The sequence below is a fragment of the Labeo rohita genome, chromosome 23 (assembly GCF_022985175.1).
Source record: "Labeo rohita strain BAU-BD-2019 chromosome 23, IGBB_LRoh.1.0, whole genome shotgun sequence".
NCBI lineage: Eukaryota > Metazoa > Chordata > Actinopteri > Cypriniformes > Cyprinidae > Labeo > Labeo rohita.
This window is the reverse complement of record NC_066891.1, coordinates 14,067,585-14,090,208: the sequence shown is the minus strand read 5'-3', so window position 1 is coordinate 14,090,208 and position 22,624 is coordinate 14,067,585. Positions and strand designations below refer to the sequence as shown.

The window sequence follows — 22,624 nt, the reverse complement described above, 5'->3', positions numbered from 1 at the left end:
AAGAGTTCAGATGCAAAACCAGCTAAATCCATCTGGCGTATTTCTTTAAAATGAGCATTTCTTTCTGGCTACTTTGTATAGGTTTCTGTGTAAGTACTGGTACTTCTGATTGGGCTGAGGCTTAAATTTAGCGAGTCTGAAGTAAAAGTATTTGATGGACGTATAATATGTGTCAGGAACATTCACTCAGTATCATTATCTCATTTTTGACCGAGATGGCTTTTAGCTGGTTTTGCATCTGAACTCTTCATATATATATATATACATATATATATATATATATATATATATATATATATATATATATATATACACACACACACATTCATTTATTTTTTTATTTTGGATTATTCGTTTTCGAAAGTATGGTGGTGTTTTGTAAAATCAAAATTATTCCAAGGTTAAAACCAAAGTTATCATATCACTTTTGATTATGATGCTTGTTCATGAGTGGGTCTGTATTATGATGCCTATTCATGAGCTTAAAGTTTATTGTTTGCTATTAAACACTGCAAATATATGTGCTCTGGTTTAAATCACACTGTGGCAGTAGCACCACCTAATGACGCAAAACTTATTACGCTCTTAAAACTCTGCTGAAGATGTCGGTGTTGATTACAGCTGGCTATTTTTACGTTTTGGCCCAAAAATACATCTCTCTGTTAAAAATGTAAACTTGAGTTGCATCAAATTTGTGCAGTTCACATATTTTTCACATTGCTCTTGGCAGACTCTTCGGCCCAGTCTATCGTCCTGGCACTGCTAGCATAAAATTATATTGACCTCCTGTCCTTACCCTGAAAGAAAGAGCAAATTATACATCTATAAAAACTGTGAAGCCACCAGTGATGGTCCACGACTGCCTATCCTTGACTATTCTCAAACATTTAGACATATGTTTCTATATATCAATATATCAACATATATAAGTCTAAAAAACTTATGCCAGTAGAGTAATGTCTATTAATCTAAGAAGTTTCCCACAGAAAAACAACACTCCCCCGATCACTTGTCATCTCTTTCTGTTCAGAAATTCAGAATCTTCTCCAACCAGTATCACAAGGACATCTGCACAGGATCTGTTTACATGCCCAGTCATATCCATAAGGGGGACAAGTATCCCTCTGTCTTGCAGTGAGTTTTTAGAGCAGCTGTTTTCAATTTCGACTTCATCTACTCAGCTGGATTTCCTCTAGCAACTCCAAAACAAGACTGTAGAGAATGATTATTGAGAAAGCAGCCAAGAAGCATTACTGTATCTTTTTTTTTTTTTTTTTTTTTTTGCATCACTGTATCTGTGGAAATGCAGATGCATGTTGCTTGTGGCACGAAATGGATGATGTCAGATGTTGTTACATTTGACGATGTCGCTGACTGTAATTAAAGAACTCATGCTAAATTCCTTTTGGATTAACTTTGTTTAAACCCTCACAGCCAAGCTGCCAAAATGACAGATTGAAAGGGAAAATTAGGCCTGAAAGGAACACATGAATATTGGAAAATAAACTAAACACTGAGAAAACGTAGAAGAAAATTACATGCTTATTAAACTTATTTATTATGAGTATTTCAGTAAATTCAGCAAAACCAATATCAGGTGTATTTGGTTACGAGTAGTGCATATACATATCTAAACCATTGTCTCCACCTGCTGGAAGTTACAAGAAACTGTTCCGAAATACACAGTACGGTTGTGGCTAGAAGGGATACAGCTGCGGCCAAAAAACTAACAATAAATTAAATGTTCTACTTATTAGTGTTTTATTAGCCTAACCCAACCCTAAACCTACGTTATAAGTTATATTGATGTGTAGTCGTATCTGTATACTGAGTACAGATTTATTTATTTATTTTTGAGTTCAGGCTTGTCACAGCTGCATTATCCACCTTATTTTTCAACACTGATTTAAGCTGTTTTCTGTGAATGTGCGAGACTTCCGGTTTATTAGCCGTTTATTAGGGAAATAACGAATAATAACAAAGTGCGGTAACAGTAAAACTGCTTGCACTACAAACCAGTGTGTTCATAATTATGATAATACATTAAAATAATACTGTAAGACACACCAGTTTGCAATATCAAGCAAAACGAGCTGTTTTTACAGTTTAAAATAGTTTGAAGCGAATGACTCCGGACACCAAACACATTACATTTACAAATGGCCACGCCCTCTTATACAGGAAGAATTAGGTGGATAAAACAGACTGGAAAACACCGAAATGTGGTTTCGTTTGGGAAGGTATACGTTCGGTCATTTTTTTTTTTTTTTTTTTTTTGCAATTAAAGTCAAAATCAATATACATTATGGTATGCAATATGAAAATTGTTAGCAACAAAGGATGCATACCACTTTTTTATTCTAACATGTTAGCATGTAAAGACCATAAAAACACTTTTACGAATTGATGACTGTTGAATTTCTGTTTGGAGATACAATCTTTAGGGAACCCTTTTAATGTTGCTATCAGGCGAGTCAAGCAGCCTTTCAGGAACGTCAACTTTTCTGGTTTATATGAAGGAAGAGAAGAAACAACAATAGAAGATGAGTAATATGTGTTTAATGCAGTCGAGCAAGACTAGCACTGGTGTTTTTGACATATAATGTCTGTGTGTTCAGACTAATCTCAGTTATTGTATCCTATACACCAAGCGGGGAAAAACACATTAAACTATATAACTCATTTAACCGTCATGTCATCTTGTCTAGTCATACCAGTCAGTCCTCAACTGCATGTTGACAACAAAAGCAAAGGCTGCAGAAAAAAAGACAAGGTTACATAAGTATCCTATCTGTTATAGCTATTGCCAGCAGGCTATACTGAGATTGATTTTAATCTATCCACACATTATATATAATTCGGCAACGTCTATTTACAAATAGGATTTATAATATGTATATTTCACTAGCTCCACCCTTGCACAGACATTACTTATAGCTACACTACCAGTCAAAAGTTTTGGAACAGTAAGATTTTTAATGTTTTTAAAGAAGTCTCTTCTGCTCACCAAGCCTGCAATTATTGGATCTAAAGTACAGCAAAAGCAGTAATACTGTGAAATACAGAAACTGATTTCTAGTTGAAAATATTTTAAAATATAATTTATTCCTGTGACCAAACCTAAATTTTCAACATCATTACTCCAGTTTTTAGTGTCACATGATCCTTCACAAATCATTCTAATAGGCTGATTTGCTGTTCAAGAAACATTTTTATATTATTATGATCAATATATAAAACAGTTGAGTACAAATTTTTCAGGATTGATGAATAGAAAGATCCAAAGATCAGCATTTATCTTAAAATGCTTTTGTAACATTATACACCACACCATTCAAAATCTTGGAGTCAGTATATTAAAAAAAATAAAAATAAATTAATACTTTTATTTAGCGAGGATGCTTTAAATCAATCAAAACTGATATTGTTACAAAGGATTTCTATTTCTGTTTTTCATTTTATTCTTAAATATTTGTTCATAAATATTCGTATTTATGAACTTTATATTCTATTTAACTACTTTAAATAGTAAAAATATTTAACATTTGTACTGGTTTTGCTGTATTTTGGATCAAATAAATGCAGGCTTGGTGAGCAAAGGAAACTTCATTAAAAAACATTAAAAATCTTACTGTTTAAAGACTTTTGACTGGTAGTGTACATTAAAAAGTTCAAATCATAAATCCTAATGGATTAATAACACGAGACAACATAAATTAAATATCCTATTTTCTAAAACTTTAGTTGACTTTATATAAGAAAGCTTCTGAATGACCTGATACGAATTACGGTTACAATCTGCATATTCATGATGATTATCCAATGAGAGCTGTGTATGCAAAAAAAAATTTTCCAGGACAGGTGCGCAGCCTCAGTGAAGTTATACAAAACCTGTAACGAACAATCAAATAGGCAAAGCACATGATAGCAAAGAAGACGGAGCCGGGTTAATGTATTGGAACTAACCTTACATAGCCTTGTTTATTGCGCTCGGACACGGAGATTCTTTATAGCCTAAACAACGTCTAAATATAATGCCTATATTTGTTCTCTTCAAATGTTAAACGTCTTGACCAACTTCGAAATTCTTGCATGGATTAAAAATACCGCTGAATGCTTGTGAGACCATGAAGTTCAATAGATAAATGAAACTACCAGAGAGGCTATGGAGATAGATTCGGTGAGAGTCGAGTCGAGTCTGTGGATCGGGAATAAGCGGTACAGAGCTCACCTGAGCGGATGGTACTTCAGCTGGACTGAGATCGACAAGGGGAACCGGGAGAAGAAAACAAGTACGGCATTCATTATTTTTCTAAACGCACCTGAGGCCCAGTAATGCAGTCTGGGTGTTGTATAGACAGCTCACTACGTTTTAAAACAGCTGTTTGTCATTTAAATAAGATAGATAAACATCTTGTTTGTTTTTCTACATTTGCTTTAAAAGCTAATACGTGTACTCAAGGTCATATTATGGGTGTGCTTAGGGTGCATGACAAAATTACATGGCATATAAACGTCCTATACCGAGGTAGTAATTGTTGTCTGTGAAAACTGTTTGCTGCGTAAGTCACTTATTTGTTGATGAGTAACCGCAAAATTACCTATTTAAATGTGTTCCATTATTATTCATTTGCAGGCGCACTTAATCATTTTTTGACAACTACAAAAGTAATGAATAACACTTTTAAGAAATGTATAAAAATATGTTTGCTCACATTAGATGAAAACTCCAGTCTTTTTAAAAAAAGATATATATCTGAACGAAGCAGGTCGCCCCCTTATGGGCTCTGCCATGTTGACATCACATGACCAGATGTGCGCCTAATGGACTGCGCTATTATACAATAATTTTACAATAAAATTATTTGCTAATAATTATTGGTATTGGGACGAAGAGTCCTAAAAAAACCTAGACTGGCACCTTTGACACCTCAGTTGCTTAAGTCACTCTTGTTTTTGTTGCCATGTAATAATTTAAACGCATAATGTACCATTATTTAAAAAAAAAAAAAAAAAAAGACCAGTACATACATAATGGACTGAGGTCCTGATATTAATAACAATAATGTTTTATATTTAAGTCCATGTTAACATGTATTGTTAATACATTTAAAAACAGTATTTGGATGAAGAAAAGCTATCAAATATAAACAAAAACATTATCAAAAACTTAATGACTGTACCATTACACATCAATCACTTATGTGTAAATGATTAACTACCATATAATATATTTTTGGTGAGTATACCATTATTATTTGTTTAATTATTGACAGGAAATATGGAAAAAGATTAGTCCTACTTTGTGCACTATATATCCAGTTATATTTGAATTACAAATAGAATATACACTACCAGTCAAAAGTTTTTGAACAGTAAGATTTTTAATGTTTTTTTTAAAGAAGTCTCTTCTGCTCACCAAGCCTGCATTTATTTGATCCAAAGTAGAGCAAAAACTACAATTTTGAAATATTTTTACTATTTAAAATAACTGTTTTCTATTTGAATATATTTAAAAATGTAATTTATTCCTGTGATTTCAAAGCTGAATTCGTAGCATCATTACTCCAGTCACATGATCCTTCAGAAATCATTCAAATATTCTGATTTGCTGCTCAAAAAACATTTATTATTATTATTATGCTGAAAGCAGCTGAGTAGATTTTTTTCAGGTTTCTTTGATGAATACAAAGTTCAGAAGAACAGCATTTATCTGAAATAGAAATCTTTTGTAACATTATAAATGTCTTTATTGTCACTTTTGATTAATTTAAAGCATCCTTGCTAAATAAAAGTATTAATTTCTATCATTTCTTTCCCCTCCAAAAATTATACAGACTCCAAGCTTTTGAATGGTATAGTATATAATGTTTCAAAAGCTTTTTATTGCGGATAAATGCTGATCTTTGAGAATTCTGAGAAAAAAAAATGACTGTTTTAAATATTGATAATAATAATGATAAAAATGTTTCTTGAACAGCAAATCGGCATATTAGAATGATTTCTAAAGGATTCTGAAAGAGTAATGATGCTGAAAAGCTTTGAAATCACAGGAATAAATGACATTTTAAAATATATTCAAATAGAAAACAGTCAAATCAAATAAATGCAGGTTTGGTGAGCCTTTTTTAAAAACATTAAAACTCAAAAACTTTTGCCTGGTAGTGTAGATGCCAGAACATAATCCAGAGAGAGCTGGATTGGATTCAATACAATAATCCAACAACATATAAGTGTATTGCTCAACACTCAGCTAATGAATGAAAATAATGTTTAAAAGTCCCTCCTTACTGCCAATTTGTCTTTGTGTGTATTCTGATGACCTCAAAACGAGTTGAACAGCACCGTCCAGGCTTGACAATAAACACGGTACACCTTAAACGTAAGACATCTGCATAAAAATAGACCTGTGAAGGAATGGTGGAATGTTTCTTGAGAATATGAGAAACAGGTATATCATTTATGCAAGAGAGTCTGTTGTTCTTAGTTTCAGTGCCGGTGTCAGAGGTGATTGGGGTGAAGGAGGGTCGAGTTGAGATCCAACCCCAGAAGAAAGTAGAAGACACTGACCTTGATTTTACACGTAAGTTCTGAAAGTGAATTTTTTTTACGTGGGGATCAAATTCAACGTTAGACTAAACATGTTTTTGTCTTTTTTGAATCACGCAAGTATTCTATGTGAAGCGCAGCAGCAAAGGAAATGGCATCAGAGCGCCGTGGAGTCTGGGCAGGACCCAGTTCTGCTGTCCAAGCCGGGCCGTCCGGGATCAATGGATCACTCAACTCCGAACCGCACTCAAAACCCACAGTATGTTAAGTGGAAAACAACACCCTTAAGCATTCATCCAGACTCATTATTCTCTAATGACTCATTAACATCTCTCTCTTCATCTGCTTCTCCTTTATCAGGCCCCTCGCGTCCTCACAGGTTGTTGGTGTTCATTAATCCTTTCGGAGGAAAGAAGAGGGGGAAACAGATCTTTCATTCTCTAGTGGCCCCTCTGTTCGAGCTGGCTGGCATCAGCTCACATGTTGTGGGTGAGATACTGAGACTCTATCTGTACCGTTCAATATCTGAGCAGTTATCAAGTGTCCCCCCGCTTGGTCTCTGATACGGCAGGCACGTCAGGTAGTAGGGCTCTCAAGTGACATCTGTAGATCTTTATCGAGACTTGGAAAGAGGGCTCAATTAAGTAGCAATGTTACAGTTTATAGTCAAGTGAATGAAACTGTGTGACAAAATAGCATGTCCTTAACAACAGTCATGTTACACAATTTATTTTCATAGTTTCTTTTTATTTTAGAACTAAATATACAAAACATTTTAAATGGGTCATATTCTATTAAAAAAATTAACTATACTACATATACTACAATACATATATAAACACTATTGTTCAAAATTTGGGGTCAGTATGATTGTTTTAAATTATTTTATTTTTTAATTATTTACTTTTTTTTCATTCATCAAGGACATGTTAAATTGTTGAAAAAAGCACAGTAAAGTTGTTTTCTATTTAATATAAAAATTAAAATGGGTTTCATATGACAGATTTCTATTTGGTATACAGTTTTTACTATATTTTTGATCCAATAAATGCAGCCTTGGTTATTTTTTTTTTTTTTAATAATTACAAAATCTGTAAAAATAAAAAAAGTCACAGTAATGTTACAAAAGATTTCCATTTTATACAAAAATGGAAAAAAGATTTCTATTTCGTATACAGTTTTTGTTGTATTTCTGATCAAATAACAGCAGCCTTGGTAAACTTTTTTTAATAATTAAAAAACTCATTAAAAATAAAAAAGTCAGTAATGTTACAGAATATTTCTATTCCATATAAAAATTAAAAGATTTCATATAAAAGATTTCTATTTTGTATAGAGTTTGTATTTTTGATCAAATAAATGCAGGCTTGGTGAACATAGTTTTTTTTTTTAATTAATTAAAAAAAATCTTGAAAAATAAAAAAGTCATGGTAATGTTACAAAAGATTTCCATTTCGTATAAAAGTTATTACTAATTAATGACTGATTTCTATTTCGTATACAGTTTTTACTGTATTTTTGATCAAACAAATGCAGCCTTGGTGATTTTTTTTTTTTTTTTAAATAATTAAAAAATCTTTAAAAATATTATTTTCTAATTTGAATGGTGTACTGTATATATTTATATGAATATTTCTATGCATCTATAAATGTCTGTATGTATATATATATATATATATATATATCCCAGCATGTGAATATTCATTTTTTATATGATTAATATTAATTATTGCTTTTGTTTTGTTTATAATAATAATAAAATAATAATAGTAATGATTAGTTTAATTATTACTCATTATTTTAAAAAGTATGAAATTAGTAGTTCATATTCAAACATAGAGCAACTCTATTATTTCACACAATCAACTAGGTTTTACTAGGTTTCACATTATATGACCCCTTTAATAAGATAAAGAGTGATCTGAAATAAAACTGGGGGATGTTTCTTGTCTTTAGTGACTGAACGAGCAAATCAGGCCAGAGACTACATCCTGAAGAAAGACTTAACAGGGTTTGATGGGTAAGTTATCCTTCTGTGCTGATTCCTTATGAAACCAGGAAAAGTGTGATAACAATGGTGTCATTGTAGTAACTCATGTCACATGAGCCCGTCCCCGCATTTTGTTGTTTAAACAGAAGTGTTGCCTAAATACCAAAAGTGTAATCATAGAAATATGCGTCAGTATATTTTAATCAAGTCTACTGGTAATACTCTATATTTAGGTTTTAGGAAGGTTATTAAAAGTATTTTTACTCAAATCTTTTTTCCCGTTCAGAGTCATATGCGTGGGTGGAGACGGCATGTTCAGCGAGCTCCTGCATGGTGTGATTGGACGAACCCAGCAGGAGGCGGGAGTTTCAGAACACGACCTGACTGTAATGCTGCAGCCGTGTGACCTCCACATTGGCATTATTCCAGCAGGTAAATGTCTGCTCCATGACTGACATGTGTACGGAAAAGGGTGGCGATTGTGGTTTGTTTATAGCACTGATGTGTCAGTCAGATGCATGGTTTAGATAGTGAGAGGAGTGTTAGTTTACCCGGCTGTGTTTACTCTTCTCCACAGGCTCTACAGATTGTGTGTGTTTCACTACCATAGGCATAAATGACCCTGTGACATCGACGCTGCACATCATCATTGGTAATCTGCGTATCACCTTATCACCATATTTTTTTAAAGAGCAATAAACAATAAAAAAAGTCAAAGTTCATAACATTTGCAGTGCTGGTGTAAGTGCAATTAAACCGTGCAGAATGAACCACAGTACAGCAACCCTAAATAAAATTATGTAATATTTATTATACGTTTAAAAAGGAAGACTATAAAATAATGTTCCAATCTATCTTATCAATTACGTGGTAAAGTTACCAATGGTAACAAAATGTTGCTGACCAGTGATCTAAAAGGTGTAAACACATTTCTTCCCCACATATTTTTCAGTTATTTTATTATTATTATTTATTTTAATTTATCTTAAAAACGTAGGTTTTAAAAAATGTAGGTTTTTGACATCTTCTTAATCATTAACAAATGATTTGATTGACAGCAGTGGATCTAGAGGCAAAGTTGTCTGGAATGAGGAGTTCTATTGTATGATATCTAGTGTATATGATTATTGCGCGTATATGCAAAAACCGTGTGACGTACAATTGTTTACGGCCCTTGAAAAATGCAATATCGCCCCTCCCAGAGGCCGATATCTTTTTAAATTCTCTCAGACCTTTGGGGCCGTGAGTCAAACAGGCCCACTGAGTTTTGTTTCCGATCGGCCTCCGATAACCTTGTCTAACAAGTGCTAAAATTCGTCTGCCAATGGTAGCCATGTTTATTGAGATATGCAAATGTCCTTATAGACACTTGTGGCACTCTGGACCACAACCGTGCACCCAAATTTCCAAGTTGAAAGGACAAATGGTTGTGCAGTTATAGCCATTTTTATGTTTTTCCCCGCTAACAGCGCCACCAAGTGGCCAAGCTCCAGAGTTTTTTCCCTTGTGTCCTTAGATCAAGCTCTGACATAAATGTTCTGAGTTTGGTGGAGATATCTCATTCCATTCAGGAGTTATAGGCATTTTACTAAAAGTGGCCCCGCCCCTTTTGAACGTTTTGGCATCCCTTTGAGACAGTGAGTTGAAAGTTCAACTTTTTTTGATAATTATTGATAGTTATTCTCCAGAGAATCTTTCCGCACTGGTTTGGTTCCGATCGGGTGAAAAACCTAGGACTAATACGCAAAAGTAGGCTTTTCCAAAAATGCGAAATCACGATTGAATCTGGGGTGTGAGGTTTGTCCGGCGACATAAAGACACTGGAGTCTACGACTGACGGTTTAGGAGTTATGAGCGATTTTGTACTTTTGTTCACTGTAGCGCCCCCGTCAGGCTGATTGGGATGAGCCTTGGTCACGTTGTAGGTGGTGAAAGTACTACCATCCCTCCAAGTTTCAAATCTCTACAACTTACAGTTTGGTCTGCACAGTTAGTTTTATGCGGATCGCTGATCTGTGACCATTCTAACAATTACAATAGTGTTTCAGCACTATGTACTTGAACCCCTAAATATGAATGATGATTAATAGGCTACATAACTGGATTTTTTTTTCTTTTTTCACTCATCAGGAGACTCTCAGCCTCTGGATGTGTGTTCTGTCCATTATCAGTCAACACTGGTGCGTTATTCCGTCTCTATGGTGGGCTACGGTTTTTATGGGGATGTTTTGGCAGAGAGCGAGAGGCACCGCTGGATGGGCCCTCTCAGATATGATTATTCAGGTATTGACAGTGGGAGTCAACTGTCTTGAAATCACTTGAAAATATATTTTAGACTGAATATTGATAGGTCAACACTTAATACTTAGCTGAATGCTTAGAATTGTGAGAGGAGAAGGAGACCTCAATCCTGTCTTTGCTCATATTTCCATGTCTGTTTGCTCTGCTTGTAGGTTGTATGGTGTACTTATGTAACAGGAGCTATCCGGGACTAGTGCAATACCTACCTGCTGATTCCCATGTCTCCAGCCCACGGGACAACACTCGCTGCCTCTCAGGGTAAAGAATGACTTCATCTTTTTACCTGGAAATCACATTAGAAACATTTTATACACATATAAATATACACATTGAAAAAATGTGGTGTAGAAATAATTTTTACTCAGAAACTGCTAGTTAATTTCATAGAAATGGCTAATTAAATTAAACTTGAAGCAGAAAGACTAAAATAGTATTTTATTGTAAAACACTCTCCAGTAATCTTTGTTTACAACTTAGAACAATAGTTTTTACAGTGTAGGTTTATATTAATGCTTTTATTGGCCTCTCTCTCTCTATAGATATATACAGTTGAAATCAAAAGTTTACATACACCTTGCAGAATCTGGATAATGTTATTTTACCAAAATAAGAGGGATCATACAAAATGCATGTTATTTTTTTATTTAGTACTGACCTAAATAAGATATTTCACATAAAAGATGTTTACATTTAGTAGAAGAGAAAATAGTTGAATTTATAAATGTTACCCTGTTGAAAAGTTTACATACACTTGATTCTTAATACTGTGTTGTTACCTAAATGATCCACAGCTGTGTTTTTCTTTTTTGTTTAGTGATAGTTTTTCATGAGTCCCTTGTTTGTCCTGAACAGTTAAACTGCCCGCTGTTCATCAGAAAAATCCTTCAAGTCCCATTCTTTGGTTTTCAGCAGAAGGTTCAAACACTCACGAGGAAAAACCATGCATTTAGAGCTGGGGGTGAAAACTTTTGAACAGAATGGAGATGTGTACATTTTTCTTATTTTGCCTAAATATCATATTTTTTCATTTAGTACTGCCCTTCAGAGGCTACAGAAGATAGTTACATGTTTCCCAGAAACACAAAATAAGTTCAATTTACCCTGACCTTCAAATTCAAAAAGTTTTCACCCCCTGACTCTTTATGCATTGCGTTTCCTTCTGAAGCATCAGTGAGCTTTGAAGCATCTATAATAGTTGCATATGAGTCCCTCAGTTGTCCTCAGTGTGAAAAGATTGATCTCAAAATCATACAGTAATTGTTGGAAAGGGCTCAAATACACAAAAATGCTGAAAAACTAAACAATTTGTGGCACCTGAAGGATTTTTCTGAAAAACAGCAGGCAGTTTAACTGTTCAGGACAAACAAGGCACTCGTGGACAACAATCACTAAACAAAGAAAACAGCTGTGCATAATTTAGGTAACAACACAGTAGCAAGAATCAAGTGTATGTAAACTTTTGAACAGTCATTTTTACAAATTCAACTATTATTTTCTCTTGTGGACTATATGTAAACATCTTTTATGTGAAATCTCTTATTCAGGTTAGTACTAAATAAAAAATAACATGCATTTTGTATAAGCTCTTATTTTGGTAATATAATTCACATTTTGCAGATTCTGCAAGGTGTATGCAAACTTTTGATGTCAACTGTATATACACTGACTTTAAAGAGCATATGGGTTTTTGAAAAATATCTTTTTTGCAGTTTGTAACATAGCTATCCTTCAGTGTAAGCAGTCTGCAAAGTTAATCAAGAAAGTGCATCATAAATAAATATACTGTCTCTCAAAAGAAAGAGTTTGCATAATCCCCACCTGTCCACAAAATACGAACAGTCTGACATGCCCACAAACACTTCCACTAGTTAGTGTGTTTACACGTCAAGAAGACGCTGTGTTTTGCGATGTGAAAGCAAGTTTGTTTTATTTTTATTGCTGAAAGCTGATGATGTGAGGAATCAGTGGTTAAAAATTATTTTTTCCACGATACCACAGCAGTACAATTTGTGGCACATACAAATTTTAAACTTACCACTGAGAAACGTCCTGATCAAGTCGGATTCAGGCTCGAATTGATAAGGTTTATGGAAGGGAGGGGTTTACAAACCTTAAGCTCAGAACTGCTTTGAACGAATCGTTTGGAAATCAGTGAAAAATGATTCTAAAATTAAATGTATATTCTGAGAAAATTACAATGTTTTCTGACCTTAGATGCATTTGAACCTGTTGTAGGGACTCCTACTTGTATTTCTTGTTCTGTTTTTGACCTTGGGAACAGGTTGCTAAAACCCAAGCAACAGTGCAAAATCCCAGGAACTGGAAGGATATGACTAACTCAGAACTGTGTATGAACATTAACAAATCCCAGATGACCGATTTAGATAGTGTTAGACTAGAGCTCTTATGTAGGGATATACTGATTGGATTTGGTTGGGTCCTTAGTTTTCTGTTTAGTGTGGCCTCATCTTTAGGGAATGAAGTGTTATTAGCAGTCACCTCATTAACATAACACAAATGATTAGAATTCCTCAGTGTTTTTTTTTGAAGTGGGGATCCTTCCGTAGGGCCGTTACCATGACCGCTCAAGCAATGTGATCTCTAATGGAAGAAGAGTAGCTGGTGAAGTGCTAGTTGCTAGTCCCAAAGGAAAAACATAGACTGCTGAAGTAAAGGAATATTCTGGGTTATTCAACCTAATGTTAAACCGGCTTAAGCAAGTAATAATAATAATAATAATAATAATGAATAAAAATAATGAAATAATATTAAAAAATAATACAAATATTAATTCAATAATTATAAATAATTAAATCCTTATAAAAATGTATTTGTTTAAAGCTATATTTTTATTATATATTTTTTTATTTATTTAATATTATTTTATACTAATTTTAATTATATTTTCTTAACACTAATGCCAGTGCCTAATGTCAATAAAATTATACATACATTATATAAATTATATATATAAATTCTGAAATTAATTGTTCCAAATGTATTTAATAAATAGTATAATAATACCAATATTAATAAATAATGGAAAAAATAAATAAATGTACAAATAATAATTAAACGAGAAAATTTAAAATAAATCATTAAAAATATTATGTTTGTTTATTTATATTTTAAATGTATTTATTAATATTATATACTAATTCATTTGTTTTATTTGTTTTAATTTTTTTTCCACCTGTATGTGGAATTACATGGCCATACGCAAAGACAGGATTTAAATTGCATACTTTTGGGAAGTCTTGCTTCAGCCAAATAACTGCTTTTGAGAATGGCAGTCCTTATAGATAACTATGACCAGCTATTACATACCCTCTTGGTTTGTACAGTTCCAAACAAAAGCATGTTTGCATGTGTATTTACAGATGCCGAGTGTGTTCGGAGAGCAAAGAAAGGCTGTTTCCACACTTTGACAGCTCCAGTTCTCTCTACAGCACTAATGTGAGCCAGTACAGCAATGAGTTAGAGGGTAAGACCATCTGCAGCAGCCTGTTTGTATAATGATTGTCTGTGTCATCTCATTAGAGACCTTTTACTGGGATCACACTGTGCTTTGTGTCTCTATGGGGTTCATATGTTGTATGTCTGTATTTGACCGTTGTCATGTAAGTACCAAAGTGTGCTTGGGTAAACCGACAGTACAAAGACATTATGCACAGGTCATGTACACTGTTAAGGAAAGATGATTTAATCATCTTTATGATTTTTAACCTTTTACCATTGTTTTTATCTCAGGTGAGTGGGTGACCGTTGAAGGCAGGTTCAAGTGTGTCTCTCTCACCTGTATGTCAAGCTCATGTCCAAAGAGCCCAACGGGTCTTTCGCCATCCGCCCATCTGGCCGACGGGACGGCAGACCTCATCCTGGTGCGAGAAACAAATCCTCTGGGCTTTCTCACGTACCTTCACAGGCACACAAACACACAGGATCAGGTAAAACCAAATAACACTCAAGTACATAAACTCTTAGCTAAAAGTCAAATCCATCTGAAAAACGAAAATTCTATCATTTCAGTTTGACCTGCCCTTCGTTGAAGTTCATCGTGTCAGGGCTGTTCGGTTTTCTCTACCCCCTGGAGAAGAAGAAGAAGAAGAAGAGGAGGAGGAGGATGATCGAGAAGTTCAGGCCTCCGCTGAAGATCCTGAGAAACTGTGCAGTAGTAACACTGCAGGTCACTCACAGCAGAATCTGACAGCGAGGACGGAGAGAAGAAATGTGACGATTAGAGAAAAGCGCAGAGGCTTCGTGTGTGGGCCTTGCTGCACGAAACCACGCTCAGTATCAGTGTGGAACTGCGATGGAGAGATTCTACCTCACACCGAGATCTCGTGCAGGTACCAAGATCAGTCTGCTGAGCAAGTCAGAGCTGTTTAATTGGAAAAACATAGCTAACAAGCTAAACAAATGTCAATTTATTATCATTTATTATGTCATTGTTATGTATTATATCATTATTATCATTTATTATGTCAATTTATGTCAGTTATTCAACAGAAATTTATATGAAAAAGTGCTGTCAAAATTAGTGCGTTAACACAGGCGATAAATTTTTTTCAGTTTAATGCGTTAAAAATAGGGGCAGGGCTAGGGTTGGCCACCCAACTCACAACTGCTGCTTCTGTCTGTTTTTTCTTAAAAAGTAGTGGGTTTATTTAGTCACAGAATGTCTTTACGACCACAACAAATTGGAGACTTTTCATACGCACTCCAACTTCACTTTAGCGCCAGGCGGCAGTGCGGCAGTGCACTATAGCCTGTATAATTTCATATTAAAGCGTGAATTAAATTACGATTATGCAAGTCAGATCCCTGCTACGTTCAGCGGCAGCAGCTCTTAAAGTAATAGCAACCATATAAGCTAATAACCCAGCTGCTGTCTGTTAATCAAGAAACAAAAGGAAAAAAAAAAAAAAAAAAGAGTAATCAATAACTTTTGTAGCTTTAAGGATTCATCTATATTTAATTTAGTATTTAGTTTTGATAATTTTTATCAATTTCTGTATATTTCCTACTTGCTGAAGGGCACAGGGAAATGATGGGTTTATGTGAAGATTCATTTAAATAAGAAGTTATTTTTTTAATCTAATAATAGTCCAGTGTTTCCCCTAGGATTCTGGTTTGGGGGGGGGGGGGTACTTTTTTCGGTAACGCTTACTTTACTCTCTGTACATTTATTTTAGTAAAAAAATAAGTCCAAAAATCTCAATTTCAACATTTTAAACAACAGGACCCTACAATCGTTTTATTTTCTTTTTTTCCAAAAAAAGTTTACATTTTTCTGATAATTAAATGAAGGCACTGAACATTTATTTTTAATGAAATGAAAATTAAACCCTTTTATTTGTTGTTCTTCTGTTCAAATTAATACATGGAAGAAAAATTGTGTGAAAATTCTGTTTAAAAAATGTAATAATTGTAGAACTCTTTTCTACAATTAGGTGCTTAATCTTGTTGTAATATTTTTTTTTTTTTAGCATTTAATCGTTTTATTTACATTTGCCAGAAATAGGAATATATAAACACCTACATTATACTGTACTAAAGTAATACAAGACTAATACATTTCTGTTACATGTTAAACCGTACTTGTATTTTGACAGGTTGCCGGTTAGTGTATACAAACAAAAACTATGATACGATGCTAATTTTCTCAAATGAAACGGTACAATTCACATTAAGTGACTCTCACAGCAGCTCTGGAGATTAAGTTCATATGTTTATGTCATCATATAATGAGACCCAAAGGCTGAAAACCACCGCAAGCCTCACGTGTGCTTCACTATTTGTGAAGTAAACAAAACCGTGTCTCCGCCATTCATTCATACAGAACCAATCGGAACCGTTGGAGGGGCGGGCCGCCCCCCCTAATATAATGGCAGGGGAAACACTGTAGTTTAATAAAGAGTCTAATAATTACACTGTAATGTTGAATGTTTAAATATTAGGAAAAAAGGAACAATTTCCTACAGACATCAGTAATATTGGTATTAGTGATGCGTACCTTCAGTCATAAAAAATACTAACAATATACTGTCTTTATGTTGTTTCTACATTAAATTGAAGATTCAATGTGAAATTATTGCAATACAAAAGTATATTTAAAAAAAAAACATGATTAATGAGTTAATTTTTTAATCGATTGACAGCATGAGAAAAAACTCAATCCTGCTATTAATATATAATAATAATAATGACAATAATAATAATAATATATTCAAAATTTTGGCACAAGATTTTAACATTTCAGAATCTAAAATCTTACTAATCTTAAAATGTCAGTAAGAGTTCAGTGTTTTTTTTTTAAACGAATGTTTTTGCATTCAATTGATTAGATATTTACAAATGATTTCTATATAAATAAATGCTGTTCTTTTGAATTTCCTATTCCTCAAGGAATTCTGCCAAAAATTGATCAAGGTTTCTACAAAATATTAAGCACCAAAAACTTGTTTTTAAAATTAATAATAAGCGCCAATAATAATTGAACATCAAATTACCATATAAGAATGATTACTCAAACATCATGTGACACTGAGGACTGGAGTAATGGCTGCTGAAAATTCAGCTTTGCATCACAGGAATAAATTACATTTTAAAATGTAGTCAGATAGAAAACAGATTATAAATTGTAAAAATATTTCACAATATTCATGTTTTACTGCACTTTTGATCAAATAAGTGCAGCCTTGGTGAGGACACCCTTTAAAAGGGAATCCTGGGTATTAAGACTTGTATGGCTTAATATACAACGTAAAAATGATGCCTCTCACTAAAATACATAGTAGAAAATCCATTAAAGATTTATGTTATTTAAAAAATCCACATTGTTTTATACAGATTTTGGACTATGGGGGGGCGCCATTATTTCGATGACGTGAAATGGTTGCACTCGGTGAGCTACTGGCACTACCTGTTGCTATTTTTACTGCAACAACTCAGAAAGTAAAATTCCTAATACAGTGCCACATTGCGTGGCTTTTCTTGTAATTTTCGGTCAAAGGGTAACAAGAGAAGCGATGTAAGTCTTCACTGCTTTCCTAGCGATAAGAAGAGGAGAAAGAATGGGAAGATGCCCGTGGATGAATGAAACTTCCTAAAGACCTGCGTCTTTGTTCTCTCCACTTTAGCCCTGATGCCTTTGAGGCTTTTAGTAGACCACAGCTAATGAAAGAGCTTACAAACAGCAGAGACAAGAAACGCTAGCTGCCATCCTGTCAGGATGTAAACATGCCACTTCACTTCATGACACTTCTCATGACGCCGTGGCCACTGAAGGAGTTTCTCAGTGTGGATTTCACTCGATACCTAGGGGGATTTTAGATTCCTATACTTAAATCTATTCCCACCTGTAAGCTGTGGTCATTGTATCATTATTTTATTTTTTATTTTGTTGTGTTGTAGTAAAAATAGCAGTAGTAGTAAAAAAAAAAGAGCAACCGTTTCACATCATCAAAATAATGGTGCCCCCCCCATAGTCCAAAATATGTATAAAACTATGTAGATTTTTAAATAACTTAAAAACTCATGAGTTTTCCTCAACATATTTCAGTAAGAAACAATATTTTTGTTATATTAAACCATACAAGTCTTAATACCTGGGGTTCCCTTTAAAAACAATAAAACATATTTCCAGCCCCAGGCATTTGAACAGTAGTTTGCCTGTTTATTATGAGGCTCCAGTGAAGTAAGCAAATAAAATTTGTTTTATGATATCAAGTTGAAGTATGACTTTAGAAACCAACAACTTTGCATCTTCTCATTTGAATGTTTCCTGATATACCTCTCTTTCCACAGAGTTCATGGCCAGCTGGTGCGTCTCTTTGCCAGGGGCATCGAGGATTCAACAAGCTAACGAAAGAGATATGATCAACCTGAACAGATGACCTCTTTATTGCACTCTTCATGAGGAATTCATTGTAAGGGAGATAAAATATTATGTAAATACTATGTATGATGGGTAAGAGTCTTAAAAGGTGAATGCATAAGACGCACAGTGGACCACAGATGTCATTTAAGCTCATTTCACACATTTTTTAGCAAACTATTTCAACCGTTCCTATATTTTCATGGAAATATTGAGAATAGTGATATCATTAACATGTGGGTGATGGATCCGTTTTAGATCTGTCTTAATTTTGTTCATTTCACAGATTTTATAGCTTTTTTGCAGAGCAAAAAAGTGTTTATGCAATATTTTAGTGCAGTCTGATAGATAACTTGTGTCACGTTTATTTAATTGAGGTTTTGCACATAAGTGAGAGCACTGGCTTGTCTATCAAAGTCTTGTACTGGGAGTAATGCTCAAAAACAGAGTGAATGACATGTTTTTAGGGAGTGGACTCATTCCAGACAGCTCAGCTGGAATGTGCATATACAGGATGTCAATGGGTTTTAATGTTCAAAATCATGAATATGTGTGTTTGTACAAATAAAGTGTCATGAAAAGTCTTCTTACCTTGATATGCTTGAAACGTTGTATTTACTACAGATCCACTAGACATGCTGCATTAAGACAAAAAATGAAAATACATTCGATTTTCCTTTAGAAAAAGGCAAATTATGCATTTTTATTTAATTCAGTCTTCAACACGCGTTATCACGATTCATGCGTGTGGTGCTGCTGCAGGAGTCAGCATTCTGACATACAACGTCCGTCTCTCTTAGATCAAGGCTGGGCAAAAAATTGCAAGTCACCCTCTCTGTCGAAATCCTCAGACATTTTACAAAGATTATATGTGCAGCGTGCATCTTATTCTTCTTGTAAAGAAGGTGCAGCGCGTGTCCAAGTTTTTCCTGAAAGAATTCTTATAGCTTGATAAAATTAAGGTTGAACCGCTGATATCACATGGGCCACGTACACACTGCAGTTATATTCGGTTGTCAGTTCACCTTTTACTCCTTAATCGCGTTCTGTACACGCACGATTCACTAAAATACGATAGTAACGCATTCGACAACTGTGTTAACTCCCGAGAAATACAGGTAGTGACAACACTTTTACAGAAATTCTACGCAGTGTGTACGGAACCGAACTGAACAACTAGTTGTTAATGACGTATTTACACGCGCATCAGTGTCTTCGTCTGTATGTGAGATGCAAGAAAATAACATCGAAAGAAGCCTTTACCTTAGCACATTTTGACACGAAGCTAGTTGTGCTCACGAGCCCTGTCCTAAAGTGTCAGTGTTTGCCAGATCTTCCACTACAAGCACAAAAAAACACTAAAACACCCAAATGCTTTATGTTTTATGACGCCAAAATATATATATATATATCTCCTATCCACAACAGACCACTTTATTAACTTCATAAAGTTCCTAGGAACTTAGACCAGGCAGCATGCCTAAAAGCGCTTGTAAATGCGAGGACATGGCAACACTGCAAGACAATGCTCTCTATAGCAGCCTCCCGAGGATAAACAAAACGCAGCACGTCTCTCAGTGGTAGTTTAGTTGAAATCGACGGACAAAAAGAGTCTTTAGCCAAAAAAGGCAGATACCAAACGGCTAAATTCTCATTTACTCCCGCAAGACGCCAACATGTTGCTATGGTTACAAATGCGGGAGTGACTGTTGTTCTGTACACACATGGAACGATAATTTACGGGACACACTCCTGCATTTCAATCCGGTTGTCACTCCTGAAACTTACAGTGTGTACGTGGCCATCATGGACTATTTTAAATATTGTCCTTGCTTGGGCCTTGAAAGTGTCAGTTGTGTTGCTCTCTATGCAGGATCAAAAAACTTTTAGATTTCATCAAAAATACCTTAATTTGTCCACGCCAATAGCCTGTTTGTGCGTCGACATATAGCGCAACACGCTCACACCGACCCGAGTTCGATTCCCGCCTCGAAGTTCTTTGCCGATCCAGCCCCCCTTCTTTCCTGTCATCTCTCTACTGTCCTATCACAATAAAAAGCCCCCCCTAAAAAAACCTTAATTTATGTTCCAAAGGTGAACGAAGGTCTTACGGGTTTGGAATGACATGAGTGTAATTAATGACAGAATTTTCAGAACTAACGTTAACCCTTTAAGACAAAAGGCATTTAAGATCCTATTTAATGTAGTTCCTTTTATATAAGGCGTTTTTCATAAATGAGTTACATTTAATCTTATCTAAAGTTCGATTTTAACAATTTAACAGATAACTAGTTTGTAAATTACGTCAGAATCCCAATCTTATCAAATCTCTGGCTTCTGCGAACAATCAAAGAAAGACAGATTTATGGGGAGAGAAGATCGACTGTAACATCACTTTCAACTGCTGATTAAACATTAATCAACTACAGGTTATTCATAATAACCTTGTGGGGAGATTTAAACCCTGTAATCCTGGTTAATTAATAATAACCCATGCATCTTAAGTGTAAGGGATAGAGGGAGTCTTCTCTAATTCAACCTTGTAGAGAAGAAGGATGAAAATCTAGCACTGTGTGTTCTATCACAAAATTGTACTTGTGCTTCAGTATTACTGGTTACATCTTAAGCAATAAATCTTCAGGACTGAAGTACATTCCTCACCTGTTGGTCATATTTTTGGCATTTGTGGCCTTTCCTGGCAGCACCGGTACAACCAGATCTAAAAGAGTTAAATATGTCCACAGAAACATCAACTTCTCACGCATTCACAGCTGTGAGAGTTAGAGGATAATTTCTATGAAATAGCATCAAAAAAAGTGTAAAAGCATCACCCTCCTTTCCTTCCAAATCTCTCATAAACTGCTCACATACAACAACGGAGCCAGGGGAACAAAACATCTGCACAAACTAGACCCTACTTTTATTTTTTATTTTTACACAACTGATCACCGCAGAAAAACTATAGCTTGCATTTCTCATATCATCTTTTTCCCTCAAGGAGAGATTCCAAACAATAACTTATATAAGAGCCTCTGCTGAAGATCACTAACAATTTTCACCTTTCACCTAGATACACACACAGATGAATAAGCACCACAATCATCACACTATAATATAGTACTCAAAAGCACACTTTTTTTCGAAATTTTTTTACAAACACATTTTATATGTATTTATATTACTTTATTCACCTTATTCTTCAATGCAGAAGTAAGTTTATGGGAGAGACTTCCGATTCATTAGCCACTATAGTGAAATAACGAGAATAACAAAGTGCAGTAAACTGTAAATCTGTTTGCGTTACAAACCAGTGTGTTCATAATTAAGATAATACATTAAAATAATATGGTAACACACCAATTTGCAATATCAAGCAGCAAATCGAGCTGTTTTGTACAGCTAAAAATAGCTGGACGCACTGGAAGCCAGACACATAAAATTTACAAATGACCACGTACACTCTTACGGCAAAAATAAGGTGGATAAAATTATTTTAAAATTAATTAAATTCACAAATATAATAACCGAAAGAAAAGGCCCAAAATCATTTCAGTTTTTCTTTCTTTTGTTTTTTTTTTTTTTTTAAACATTTTAAACTCCAGCAACAGTTCAGCTGAAGCATGAGTATTACAATATGGACCATGGTGAGTTACAAAAGAATCACTTACGCAATGATATTCTGGATATGCCATATGAGCCAGCAAACAGGTTATCTCGTACTACACCAAAAAGAGGAAGTTAAAGTCGTTACACGTTTACAGTAAGACAAAAAAGCACTTCCTCTTGGATCACAGCATGTCTGTGCACCAGGTGTGCAGCACAACATAACGAACACTTGTTTCCTGAAGTATGCAAGGAAACATAATGTACTGTACATAGGCAGCTGGCATAAAAACATCTTTGTG

General features: G+C 34.5%; 1 protein-coding gene across 1 annotated transcript; it reads left to right on the top strand.

Annotated features, from left to right (window-relative positions):
- The first annotated feature begins 3,883 nt into the window (after window positions 1-3,883).
- On the top strand, window positions 3,884-19,393 carry zgc:158263 (ceramide kinase family protein). The gene is made up of 13 exons (XM_051096415.1): window positions 3,884-4,292; window positions 6,488-6,583; window positions 6,671-6,808; window positions 6,910-7,038; window positions 8,506-8,569; window positions 8,826-8,971; window positions 9,117-9,191; window positions 10,670-10,822; window positions 10,993-11,098; window positions 14,221-14,324; window positions 14,591-14,787; window positions 14,870-15,189; window positions 18,650-19,393. Exons 1-13 carry the CDS (start codon window positions 4,166-4,168, stop codon window positions 18,705-18,707), a joined length of 1,713 nt encoding a protein of 570 aa, XP_050952372.1. The 5' UTR covers window positions 3,884-4,165; the 3' UTR covers window positions 18,708-19,393.
- The last annotated feature ends 3,231 nt before the right edge of the window (window positions 19,394-22,624 follow it).

Bases quoted from the DNA above. Each gene is read 5' to 3' on its own strand.
- zgc:158263 (XM_051096415.1), top strand. From the start codon at position 4,166: ATGGAGATAGATTCGGTGAGAGTCGAGTCGAGTCTGTGGATCGGGAAT. The intron at 8,972-9,116 runs GTAAATGTCTGC...TCTTCTCCACAG, and splicing joins CATTGGCATTATTCCAGCAG to GCTCTACAGATTGTGTGTGT. The intron at 14,788-14,869 runs GTAAAACCAAAT...CTATCATTTCAG, and splicing joins ACACAAACACACAGGATCAG to TTTGACCTGCCCTTCGTTGA.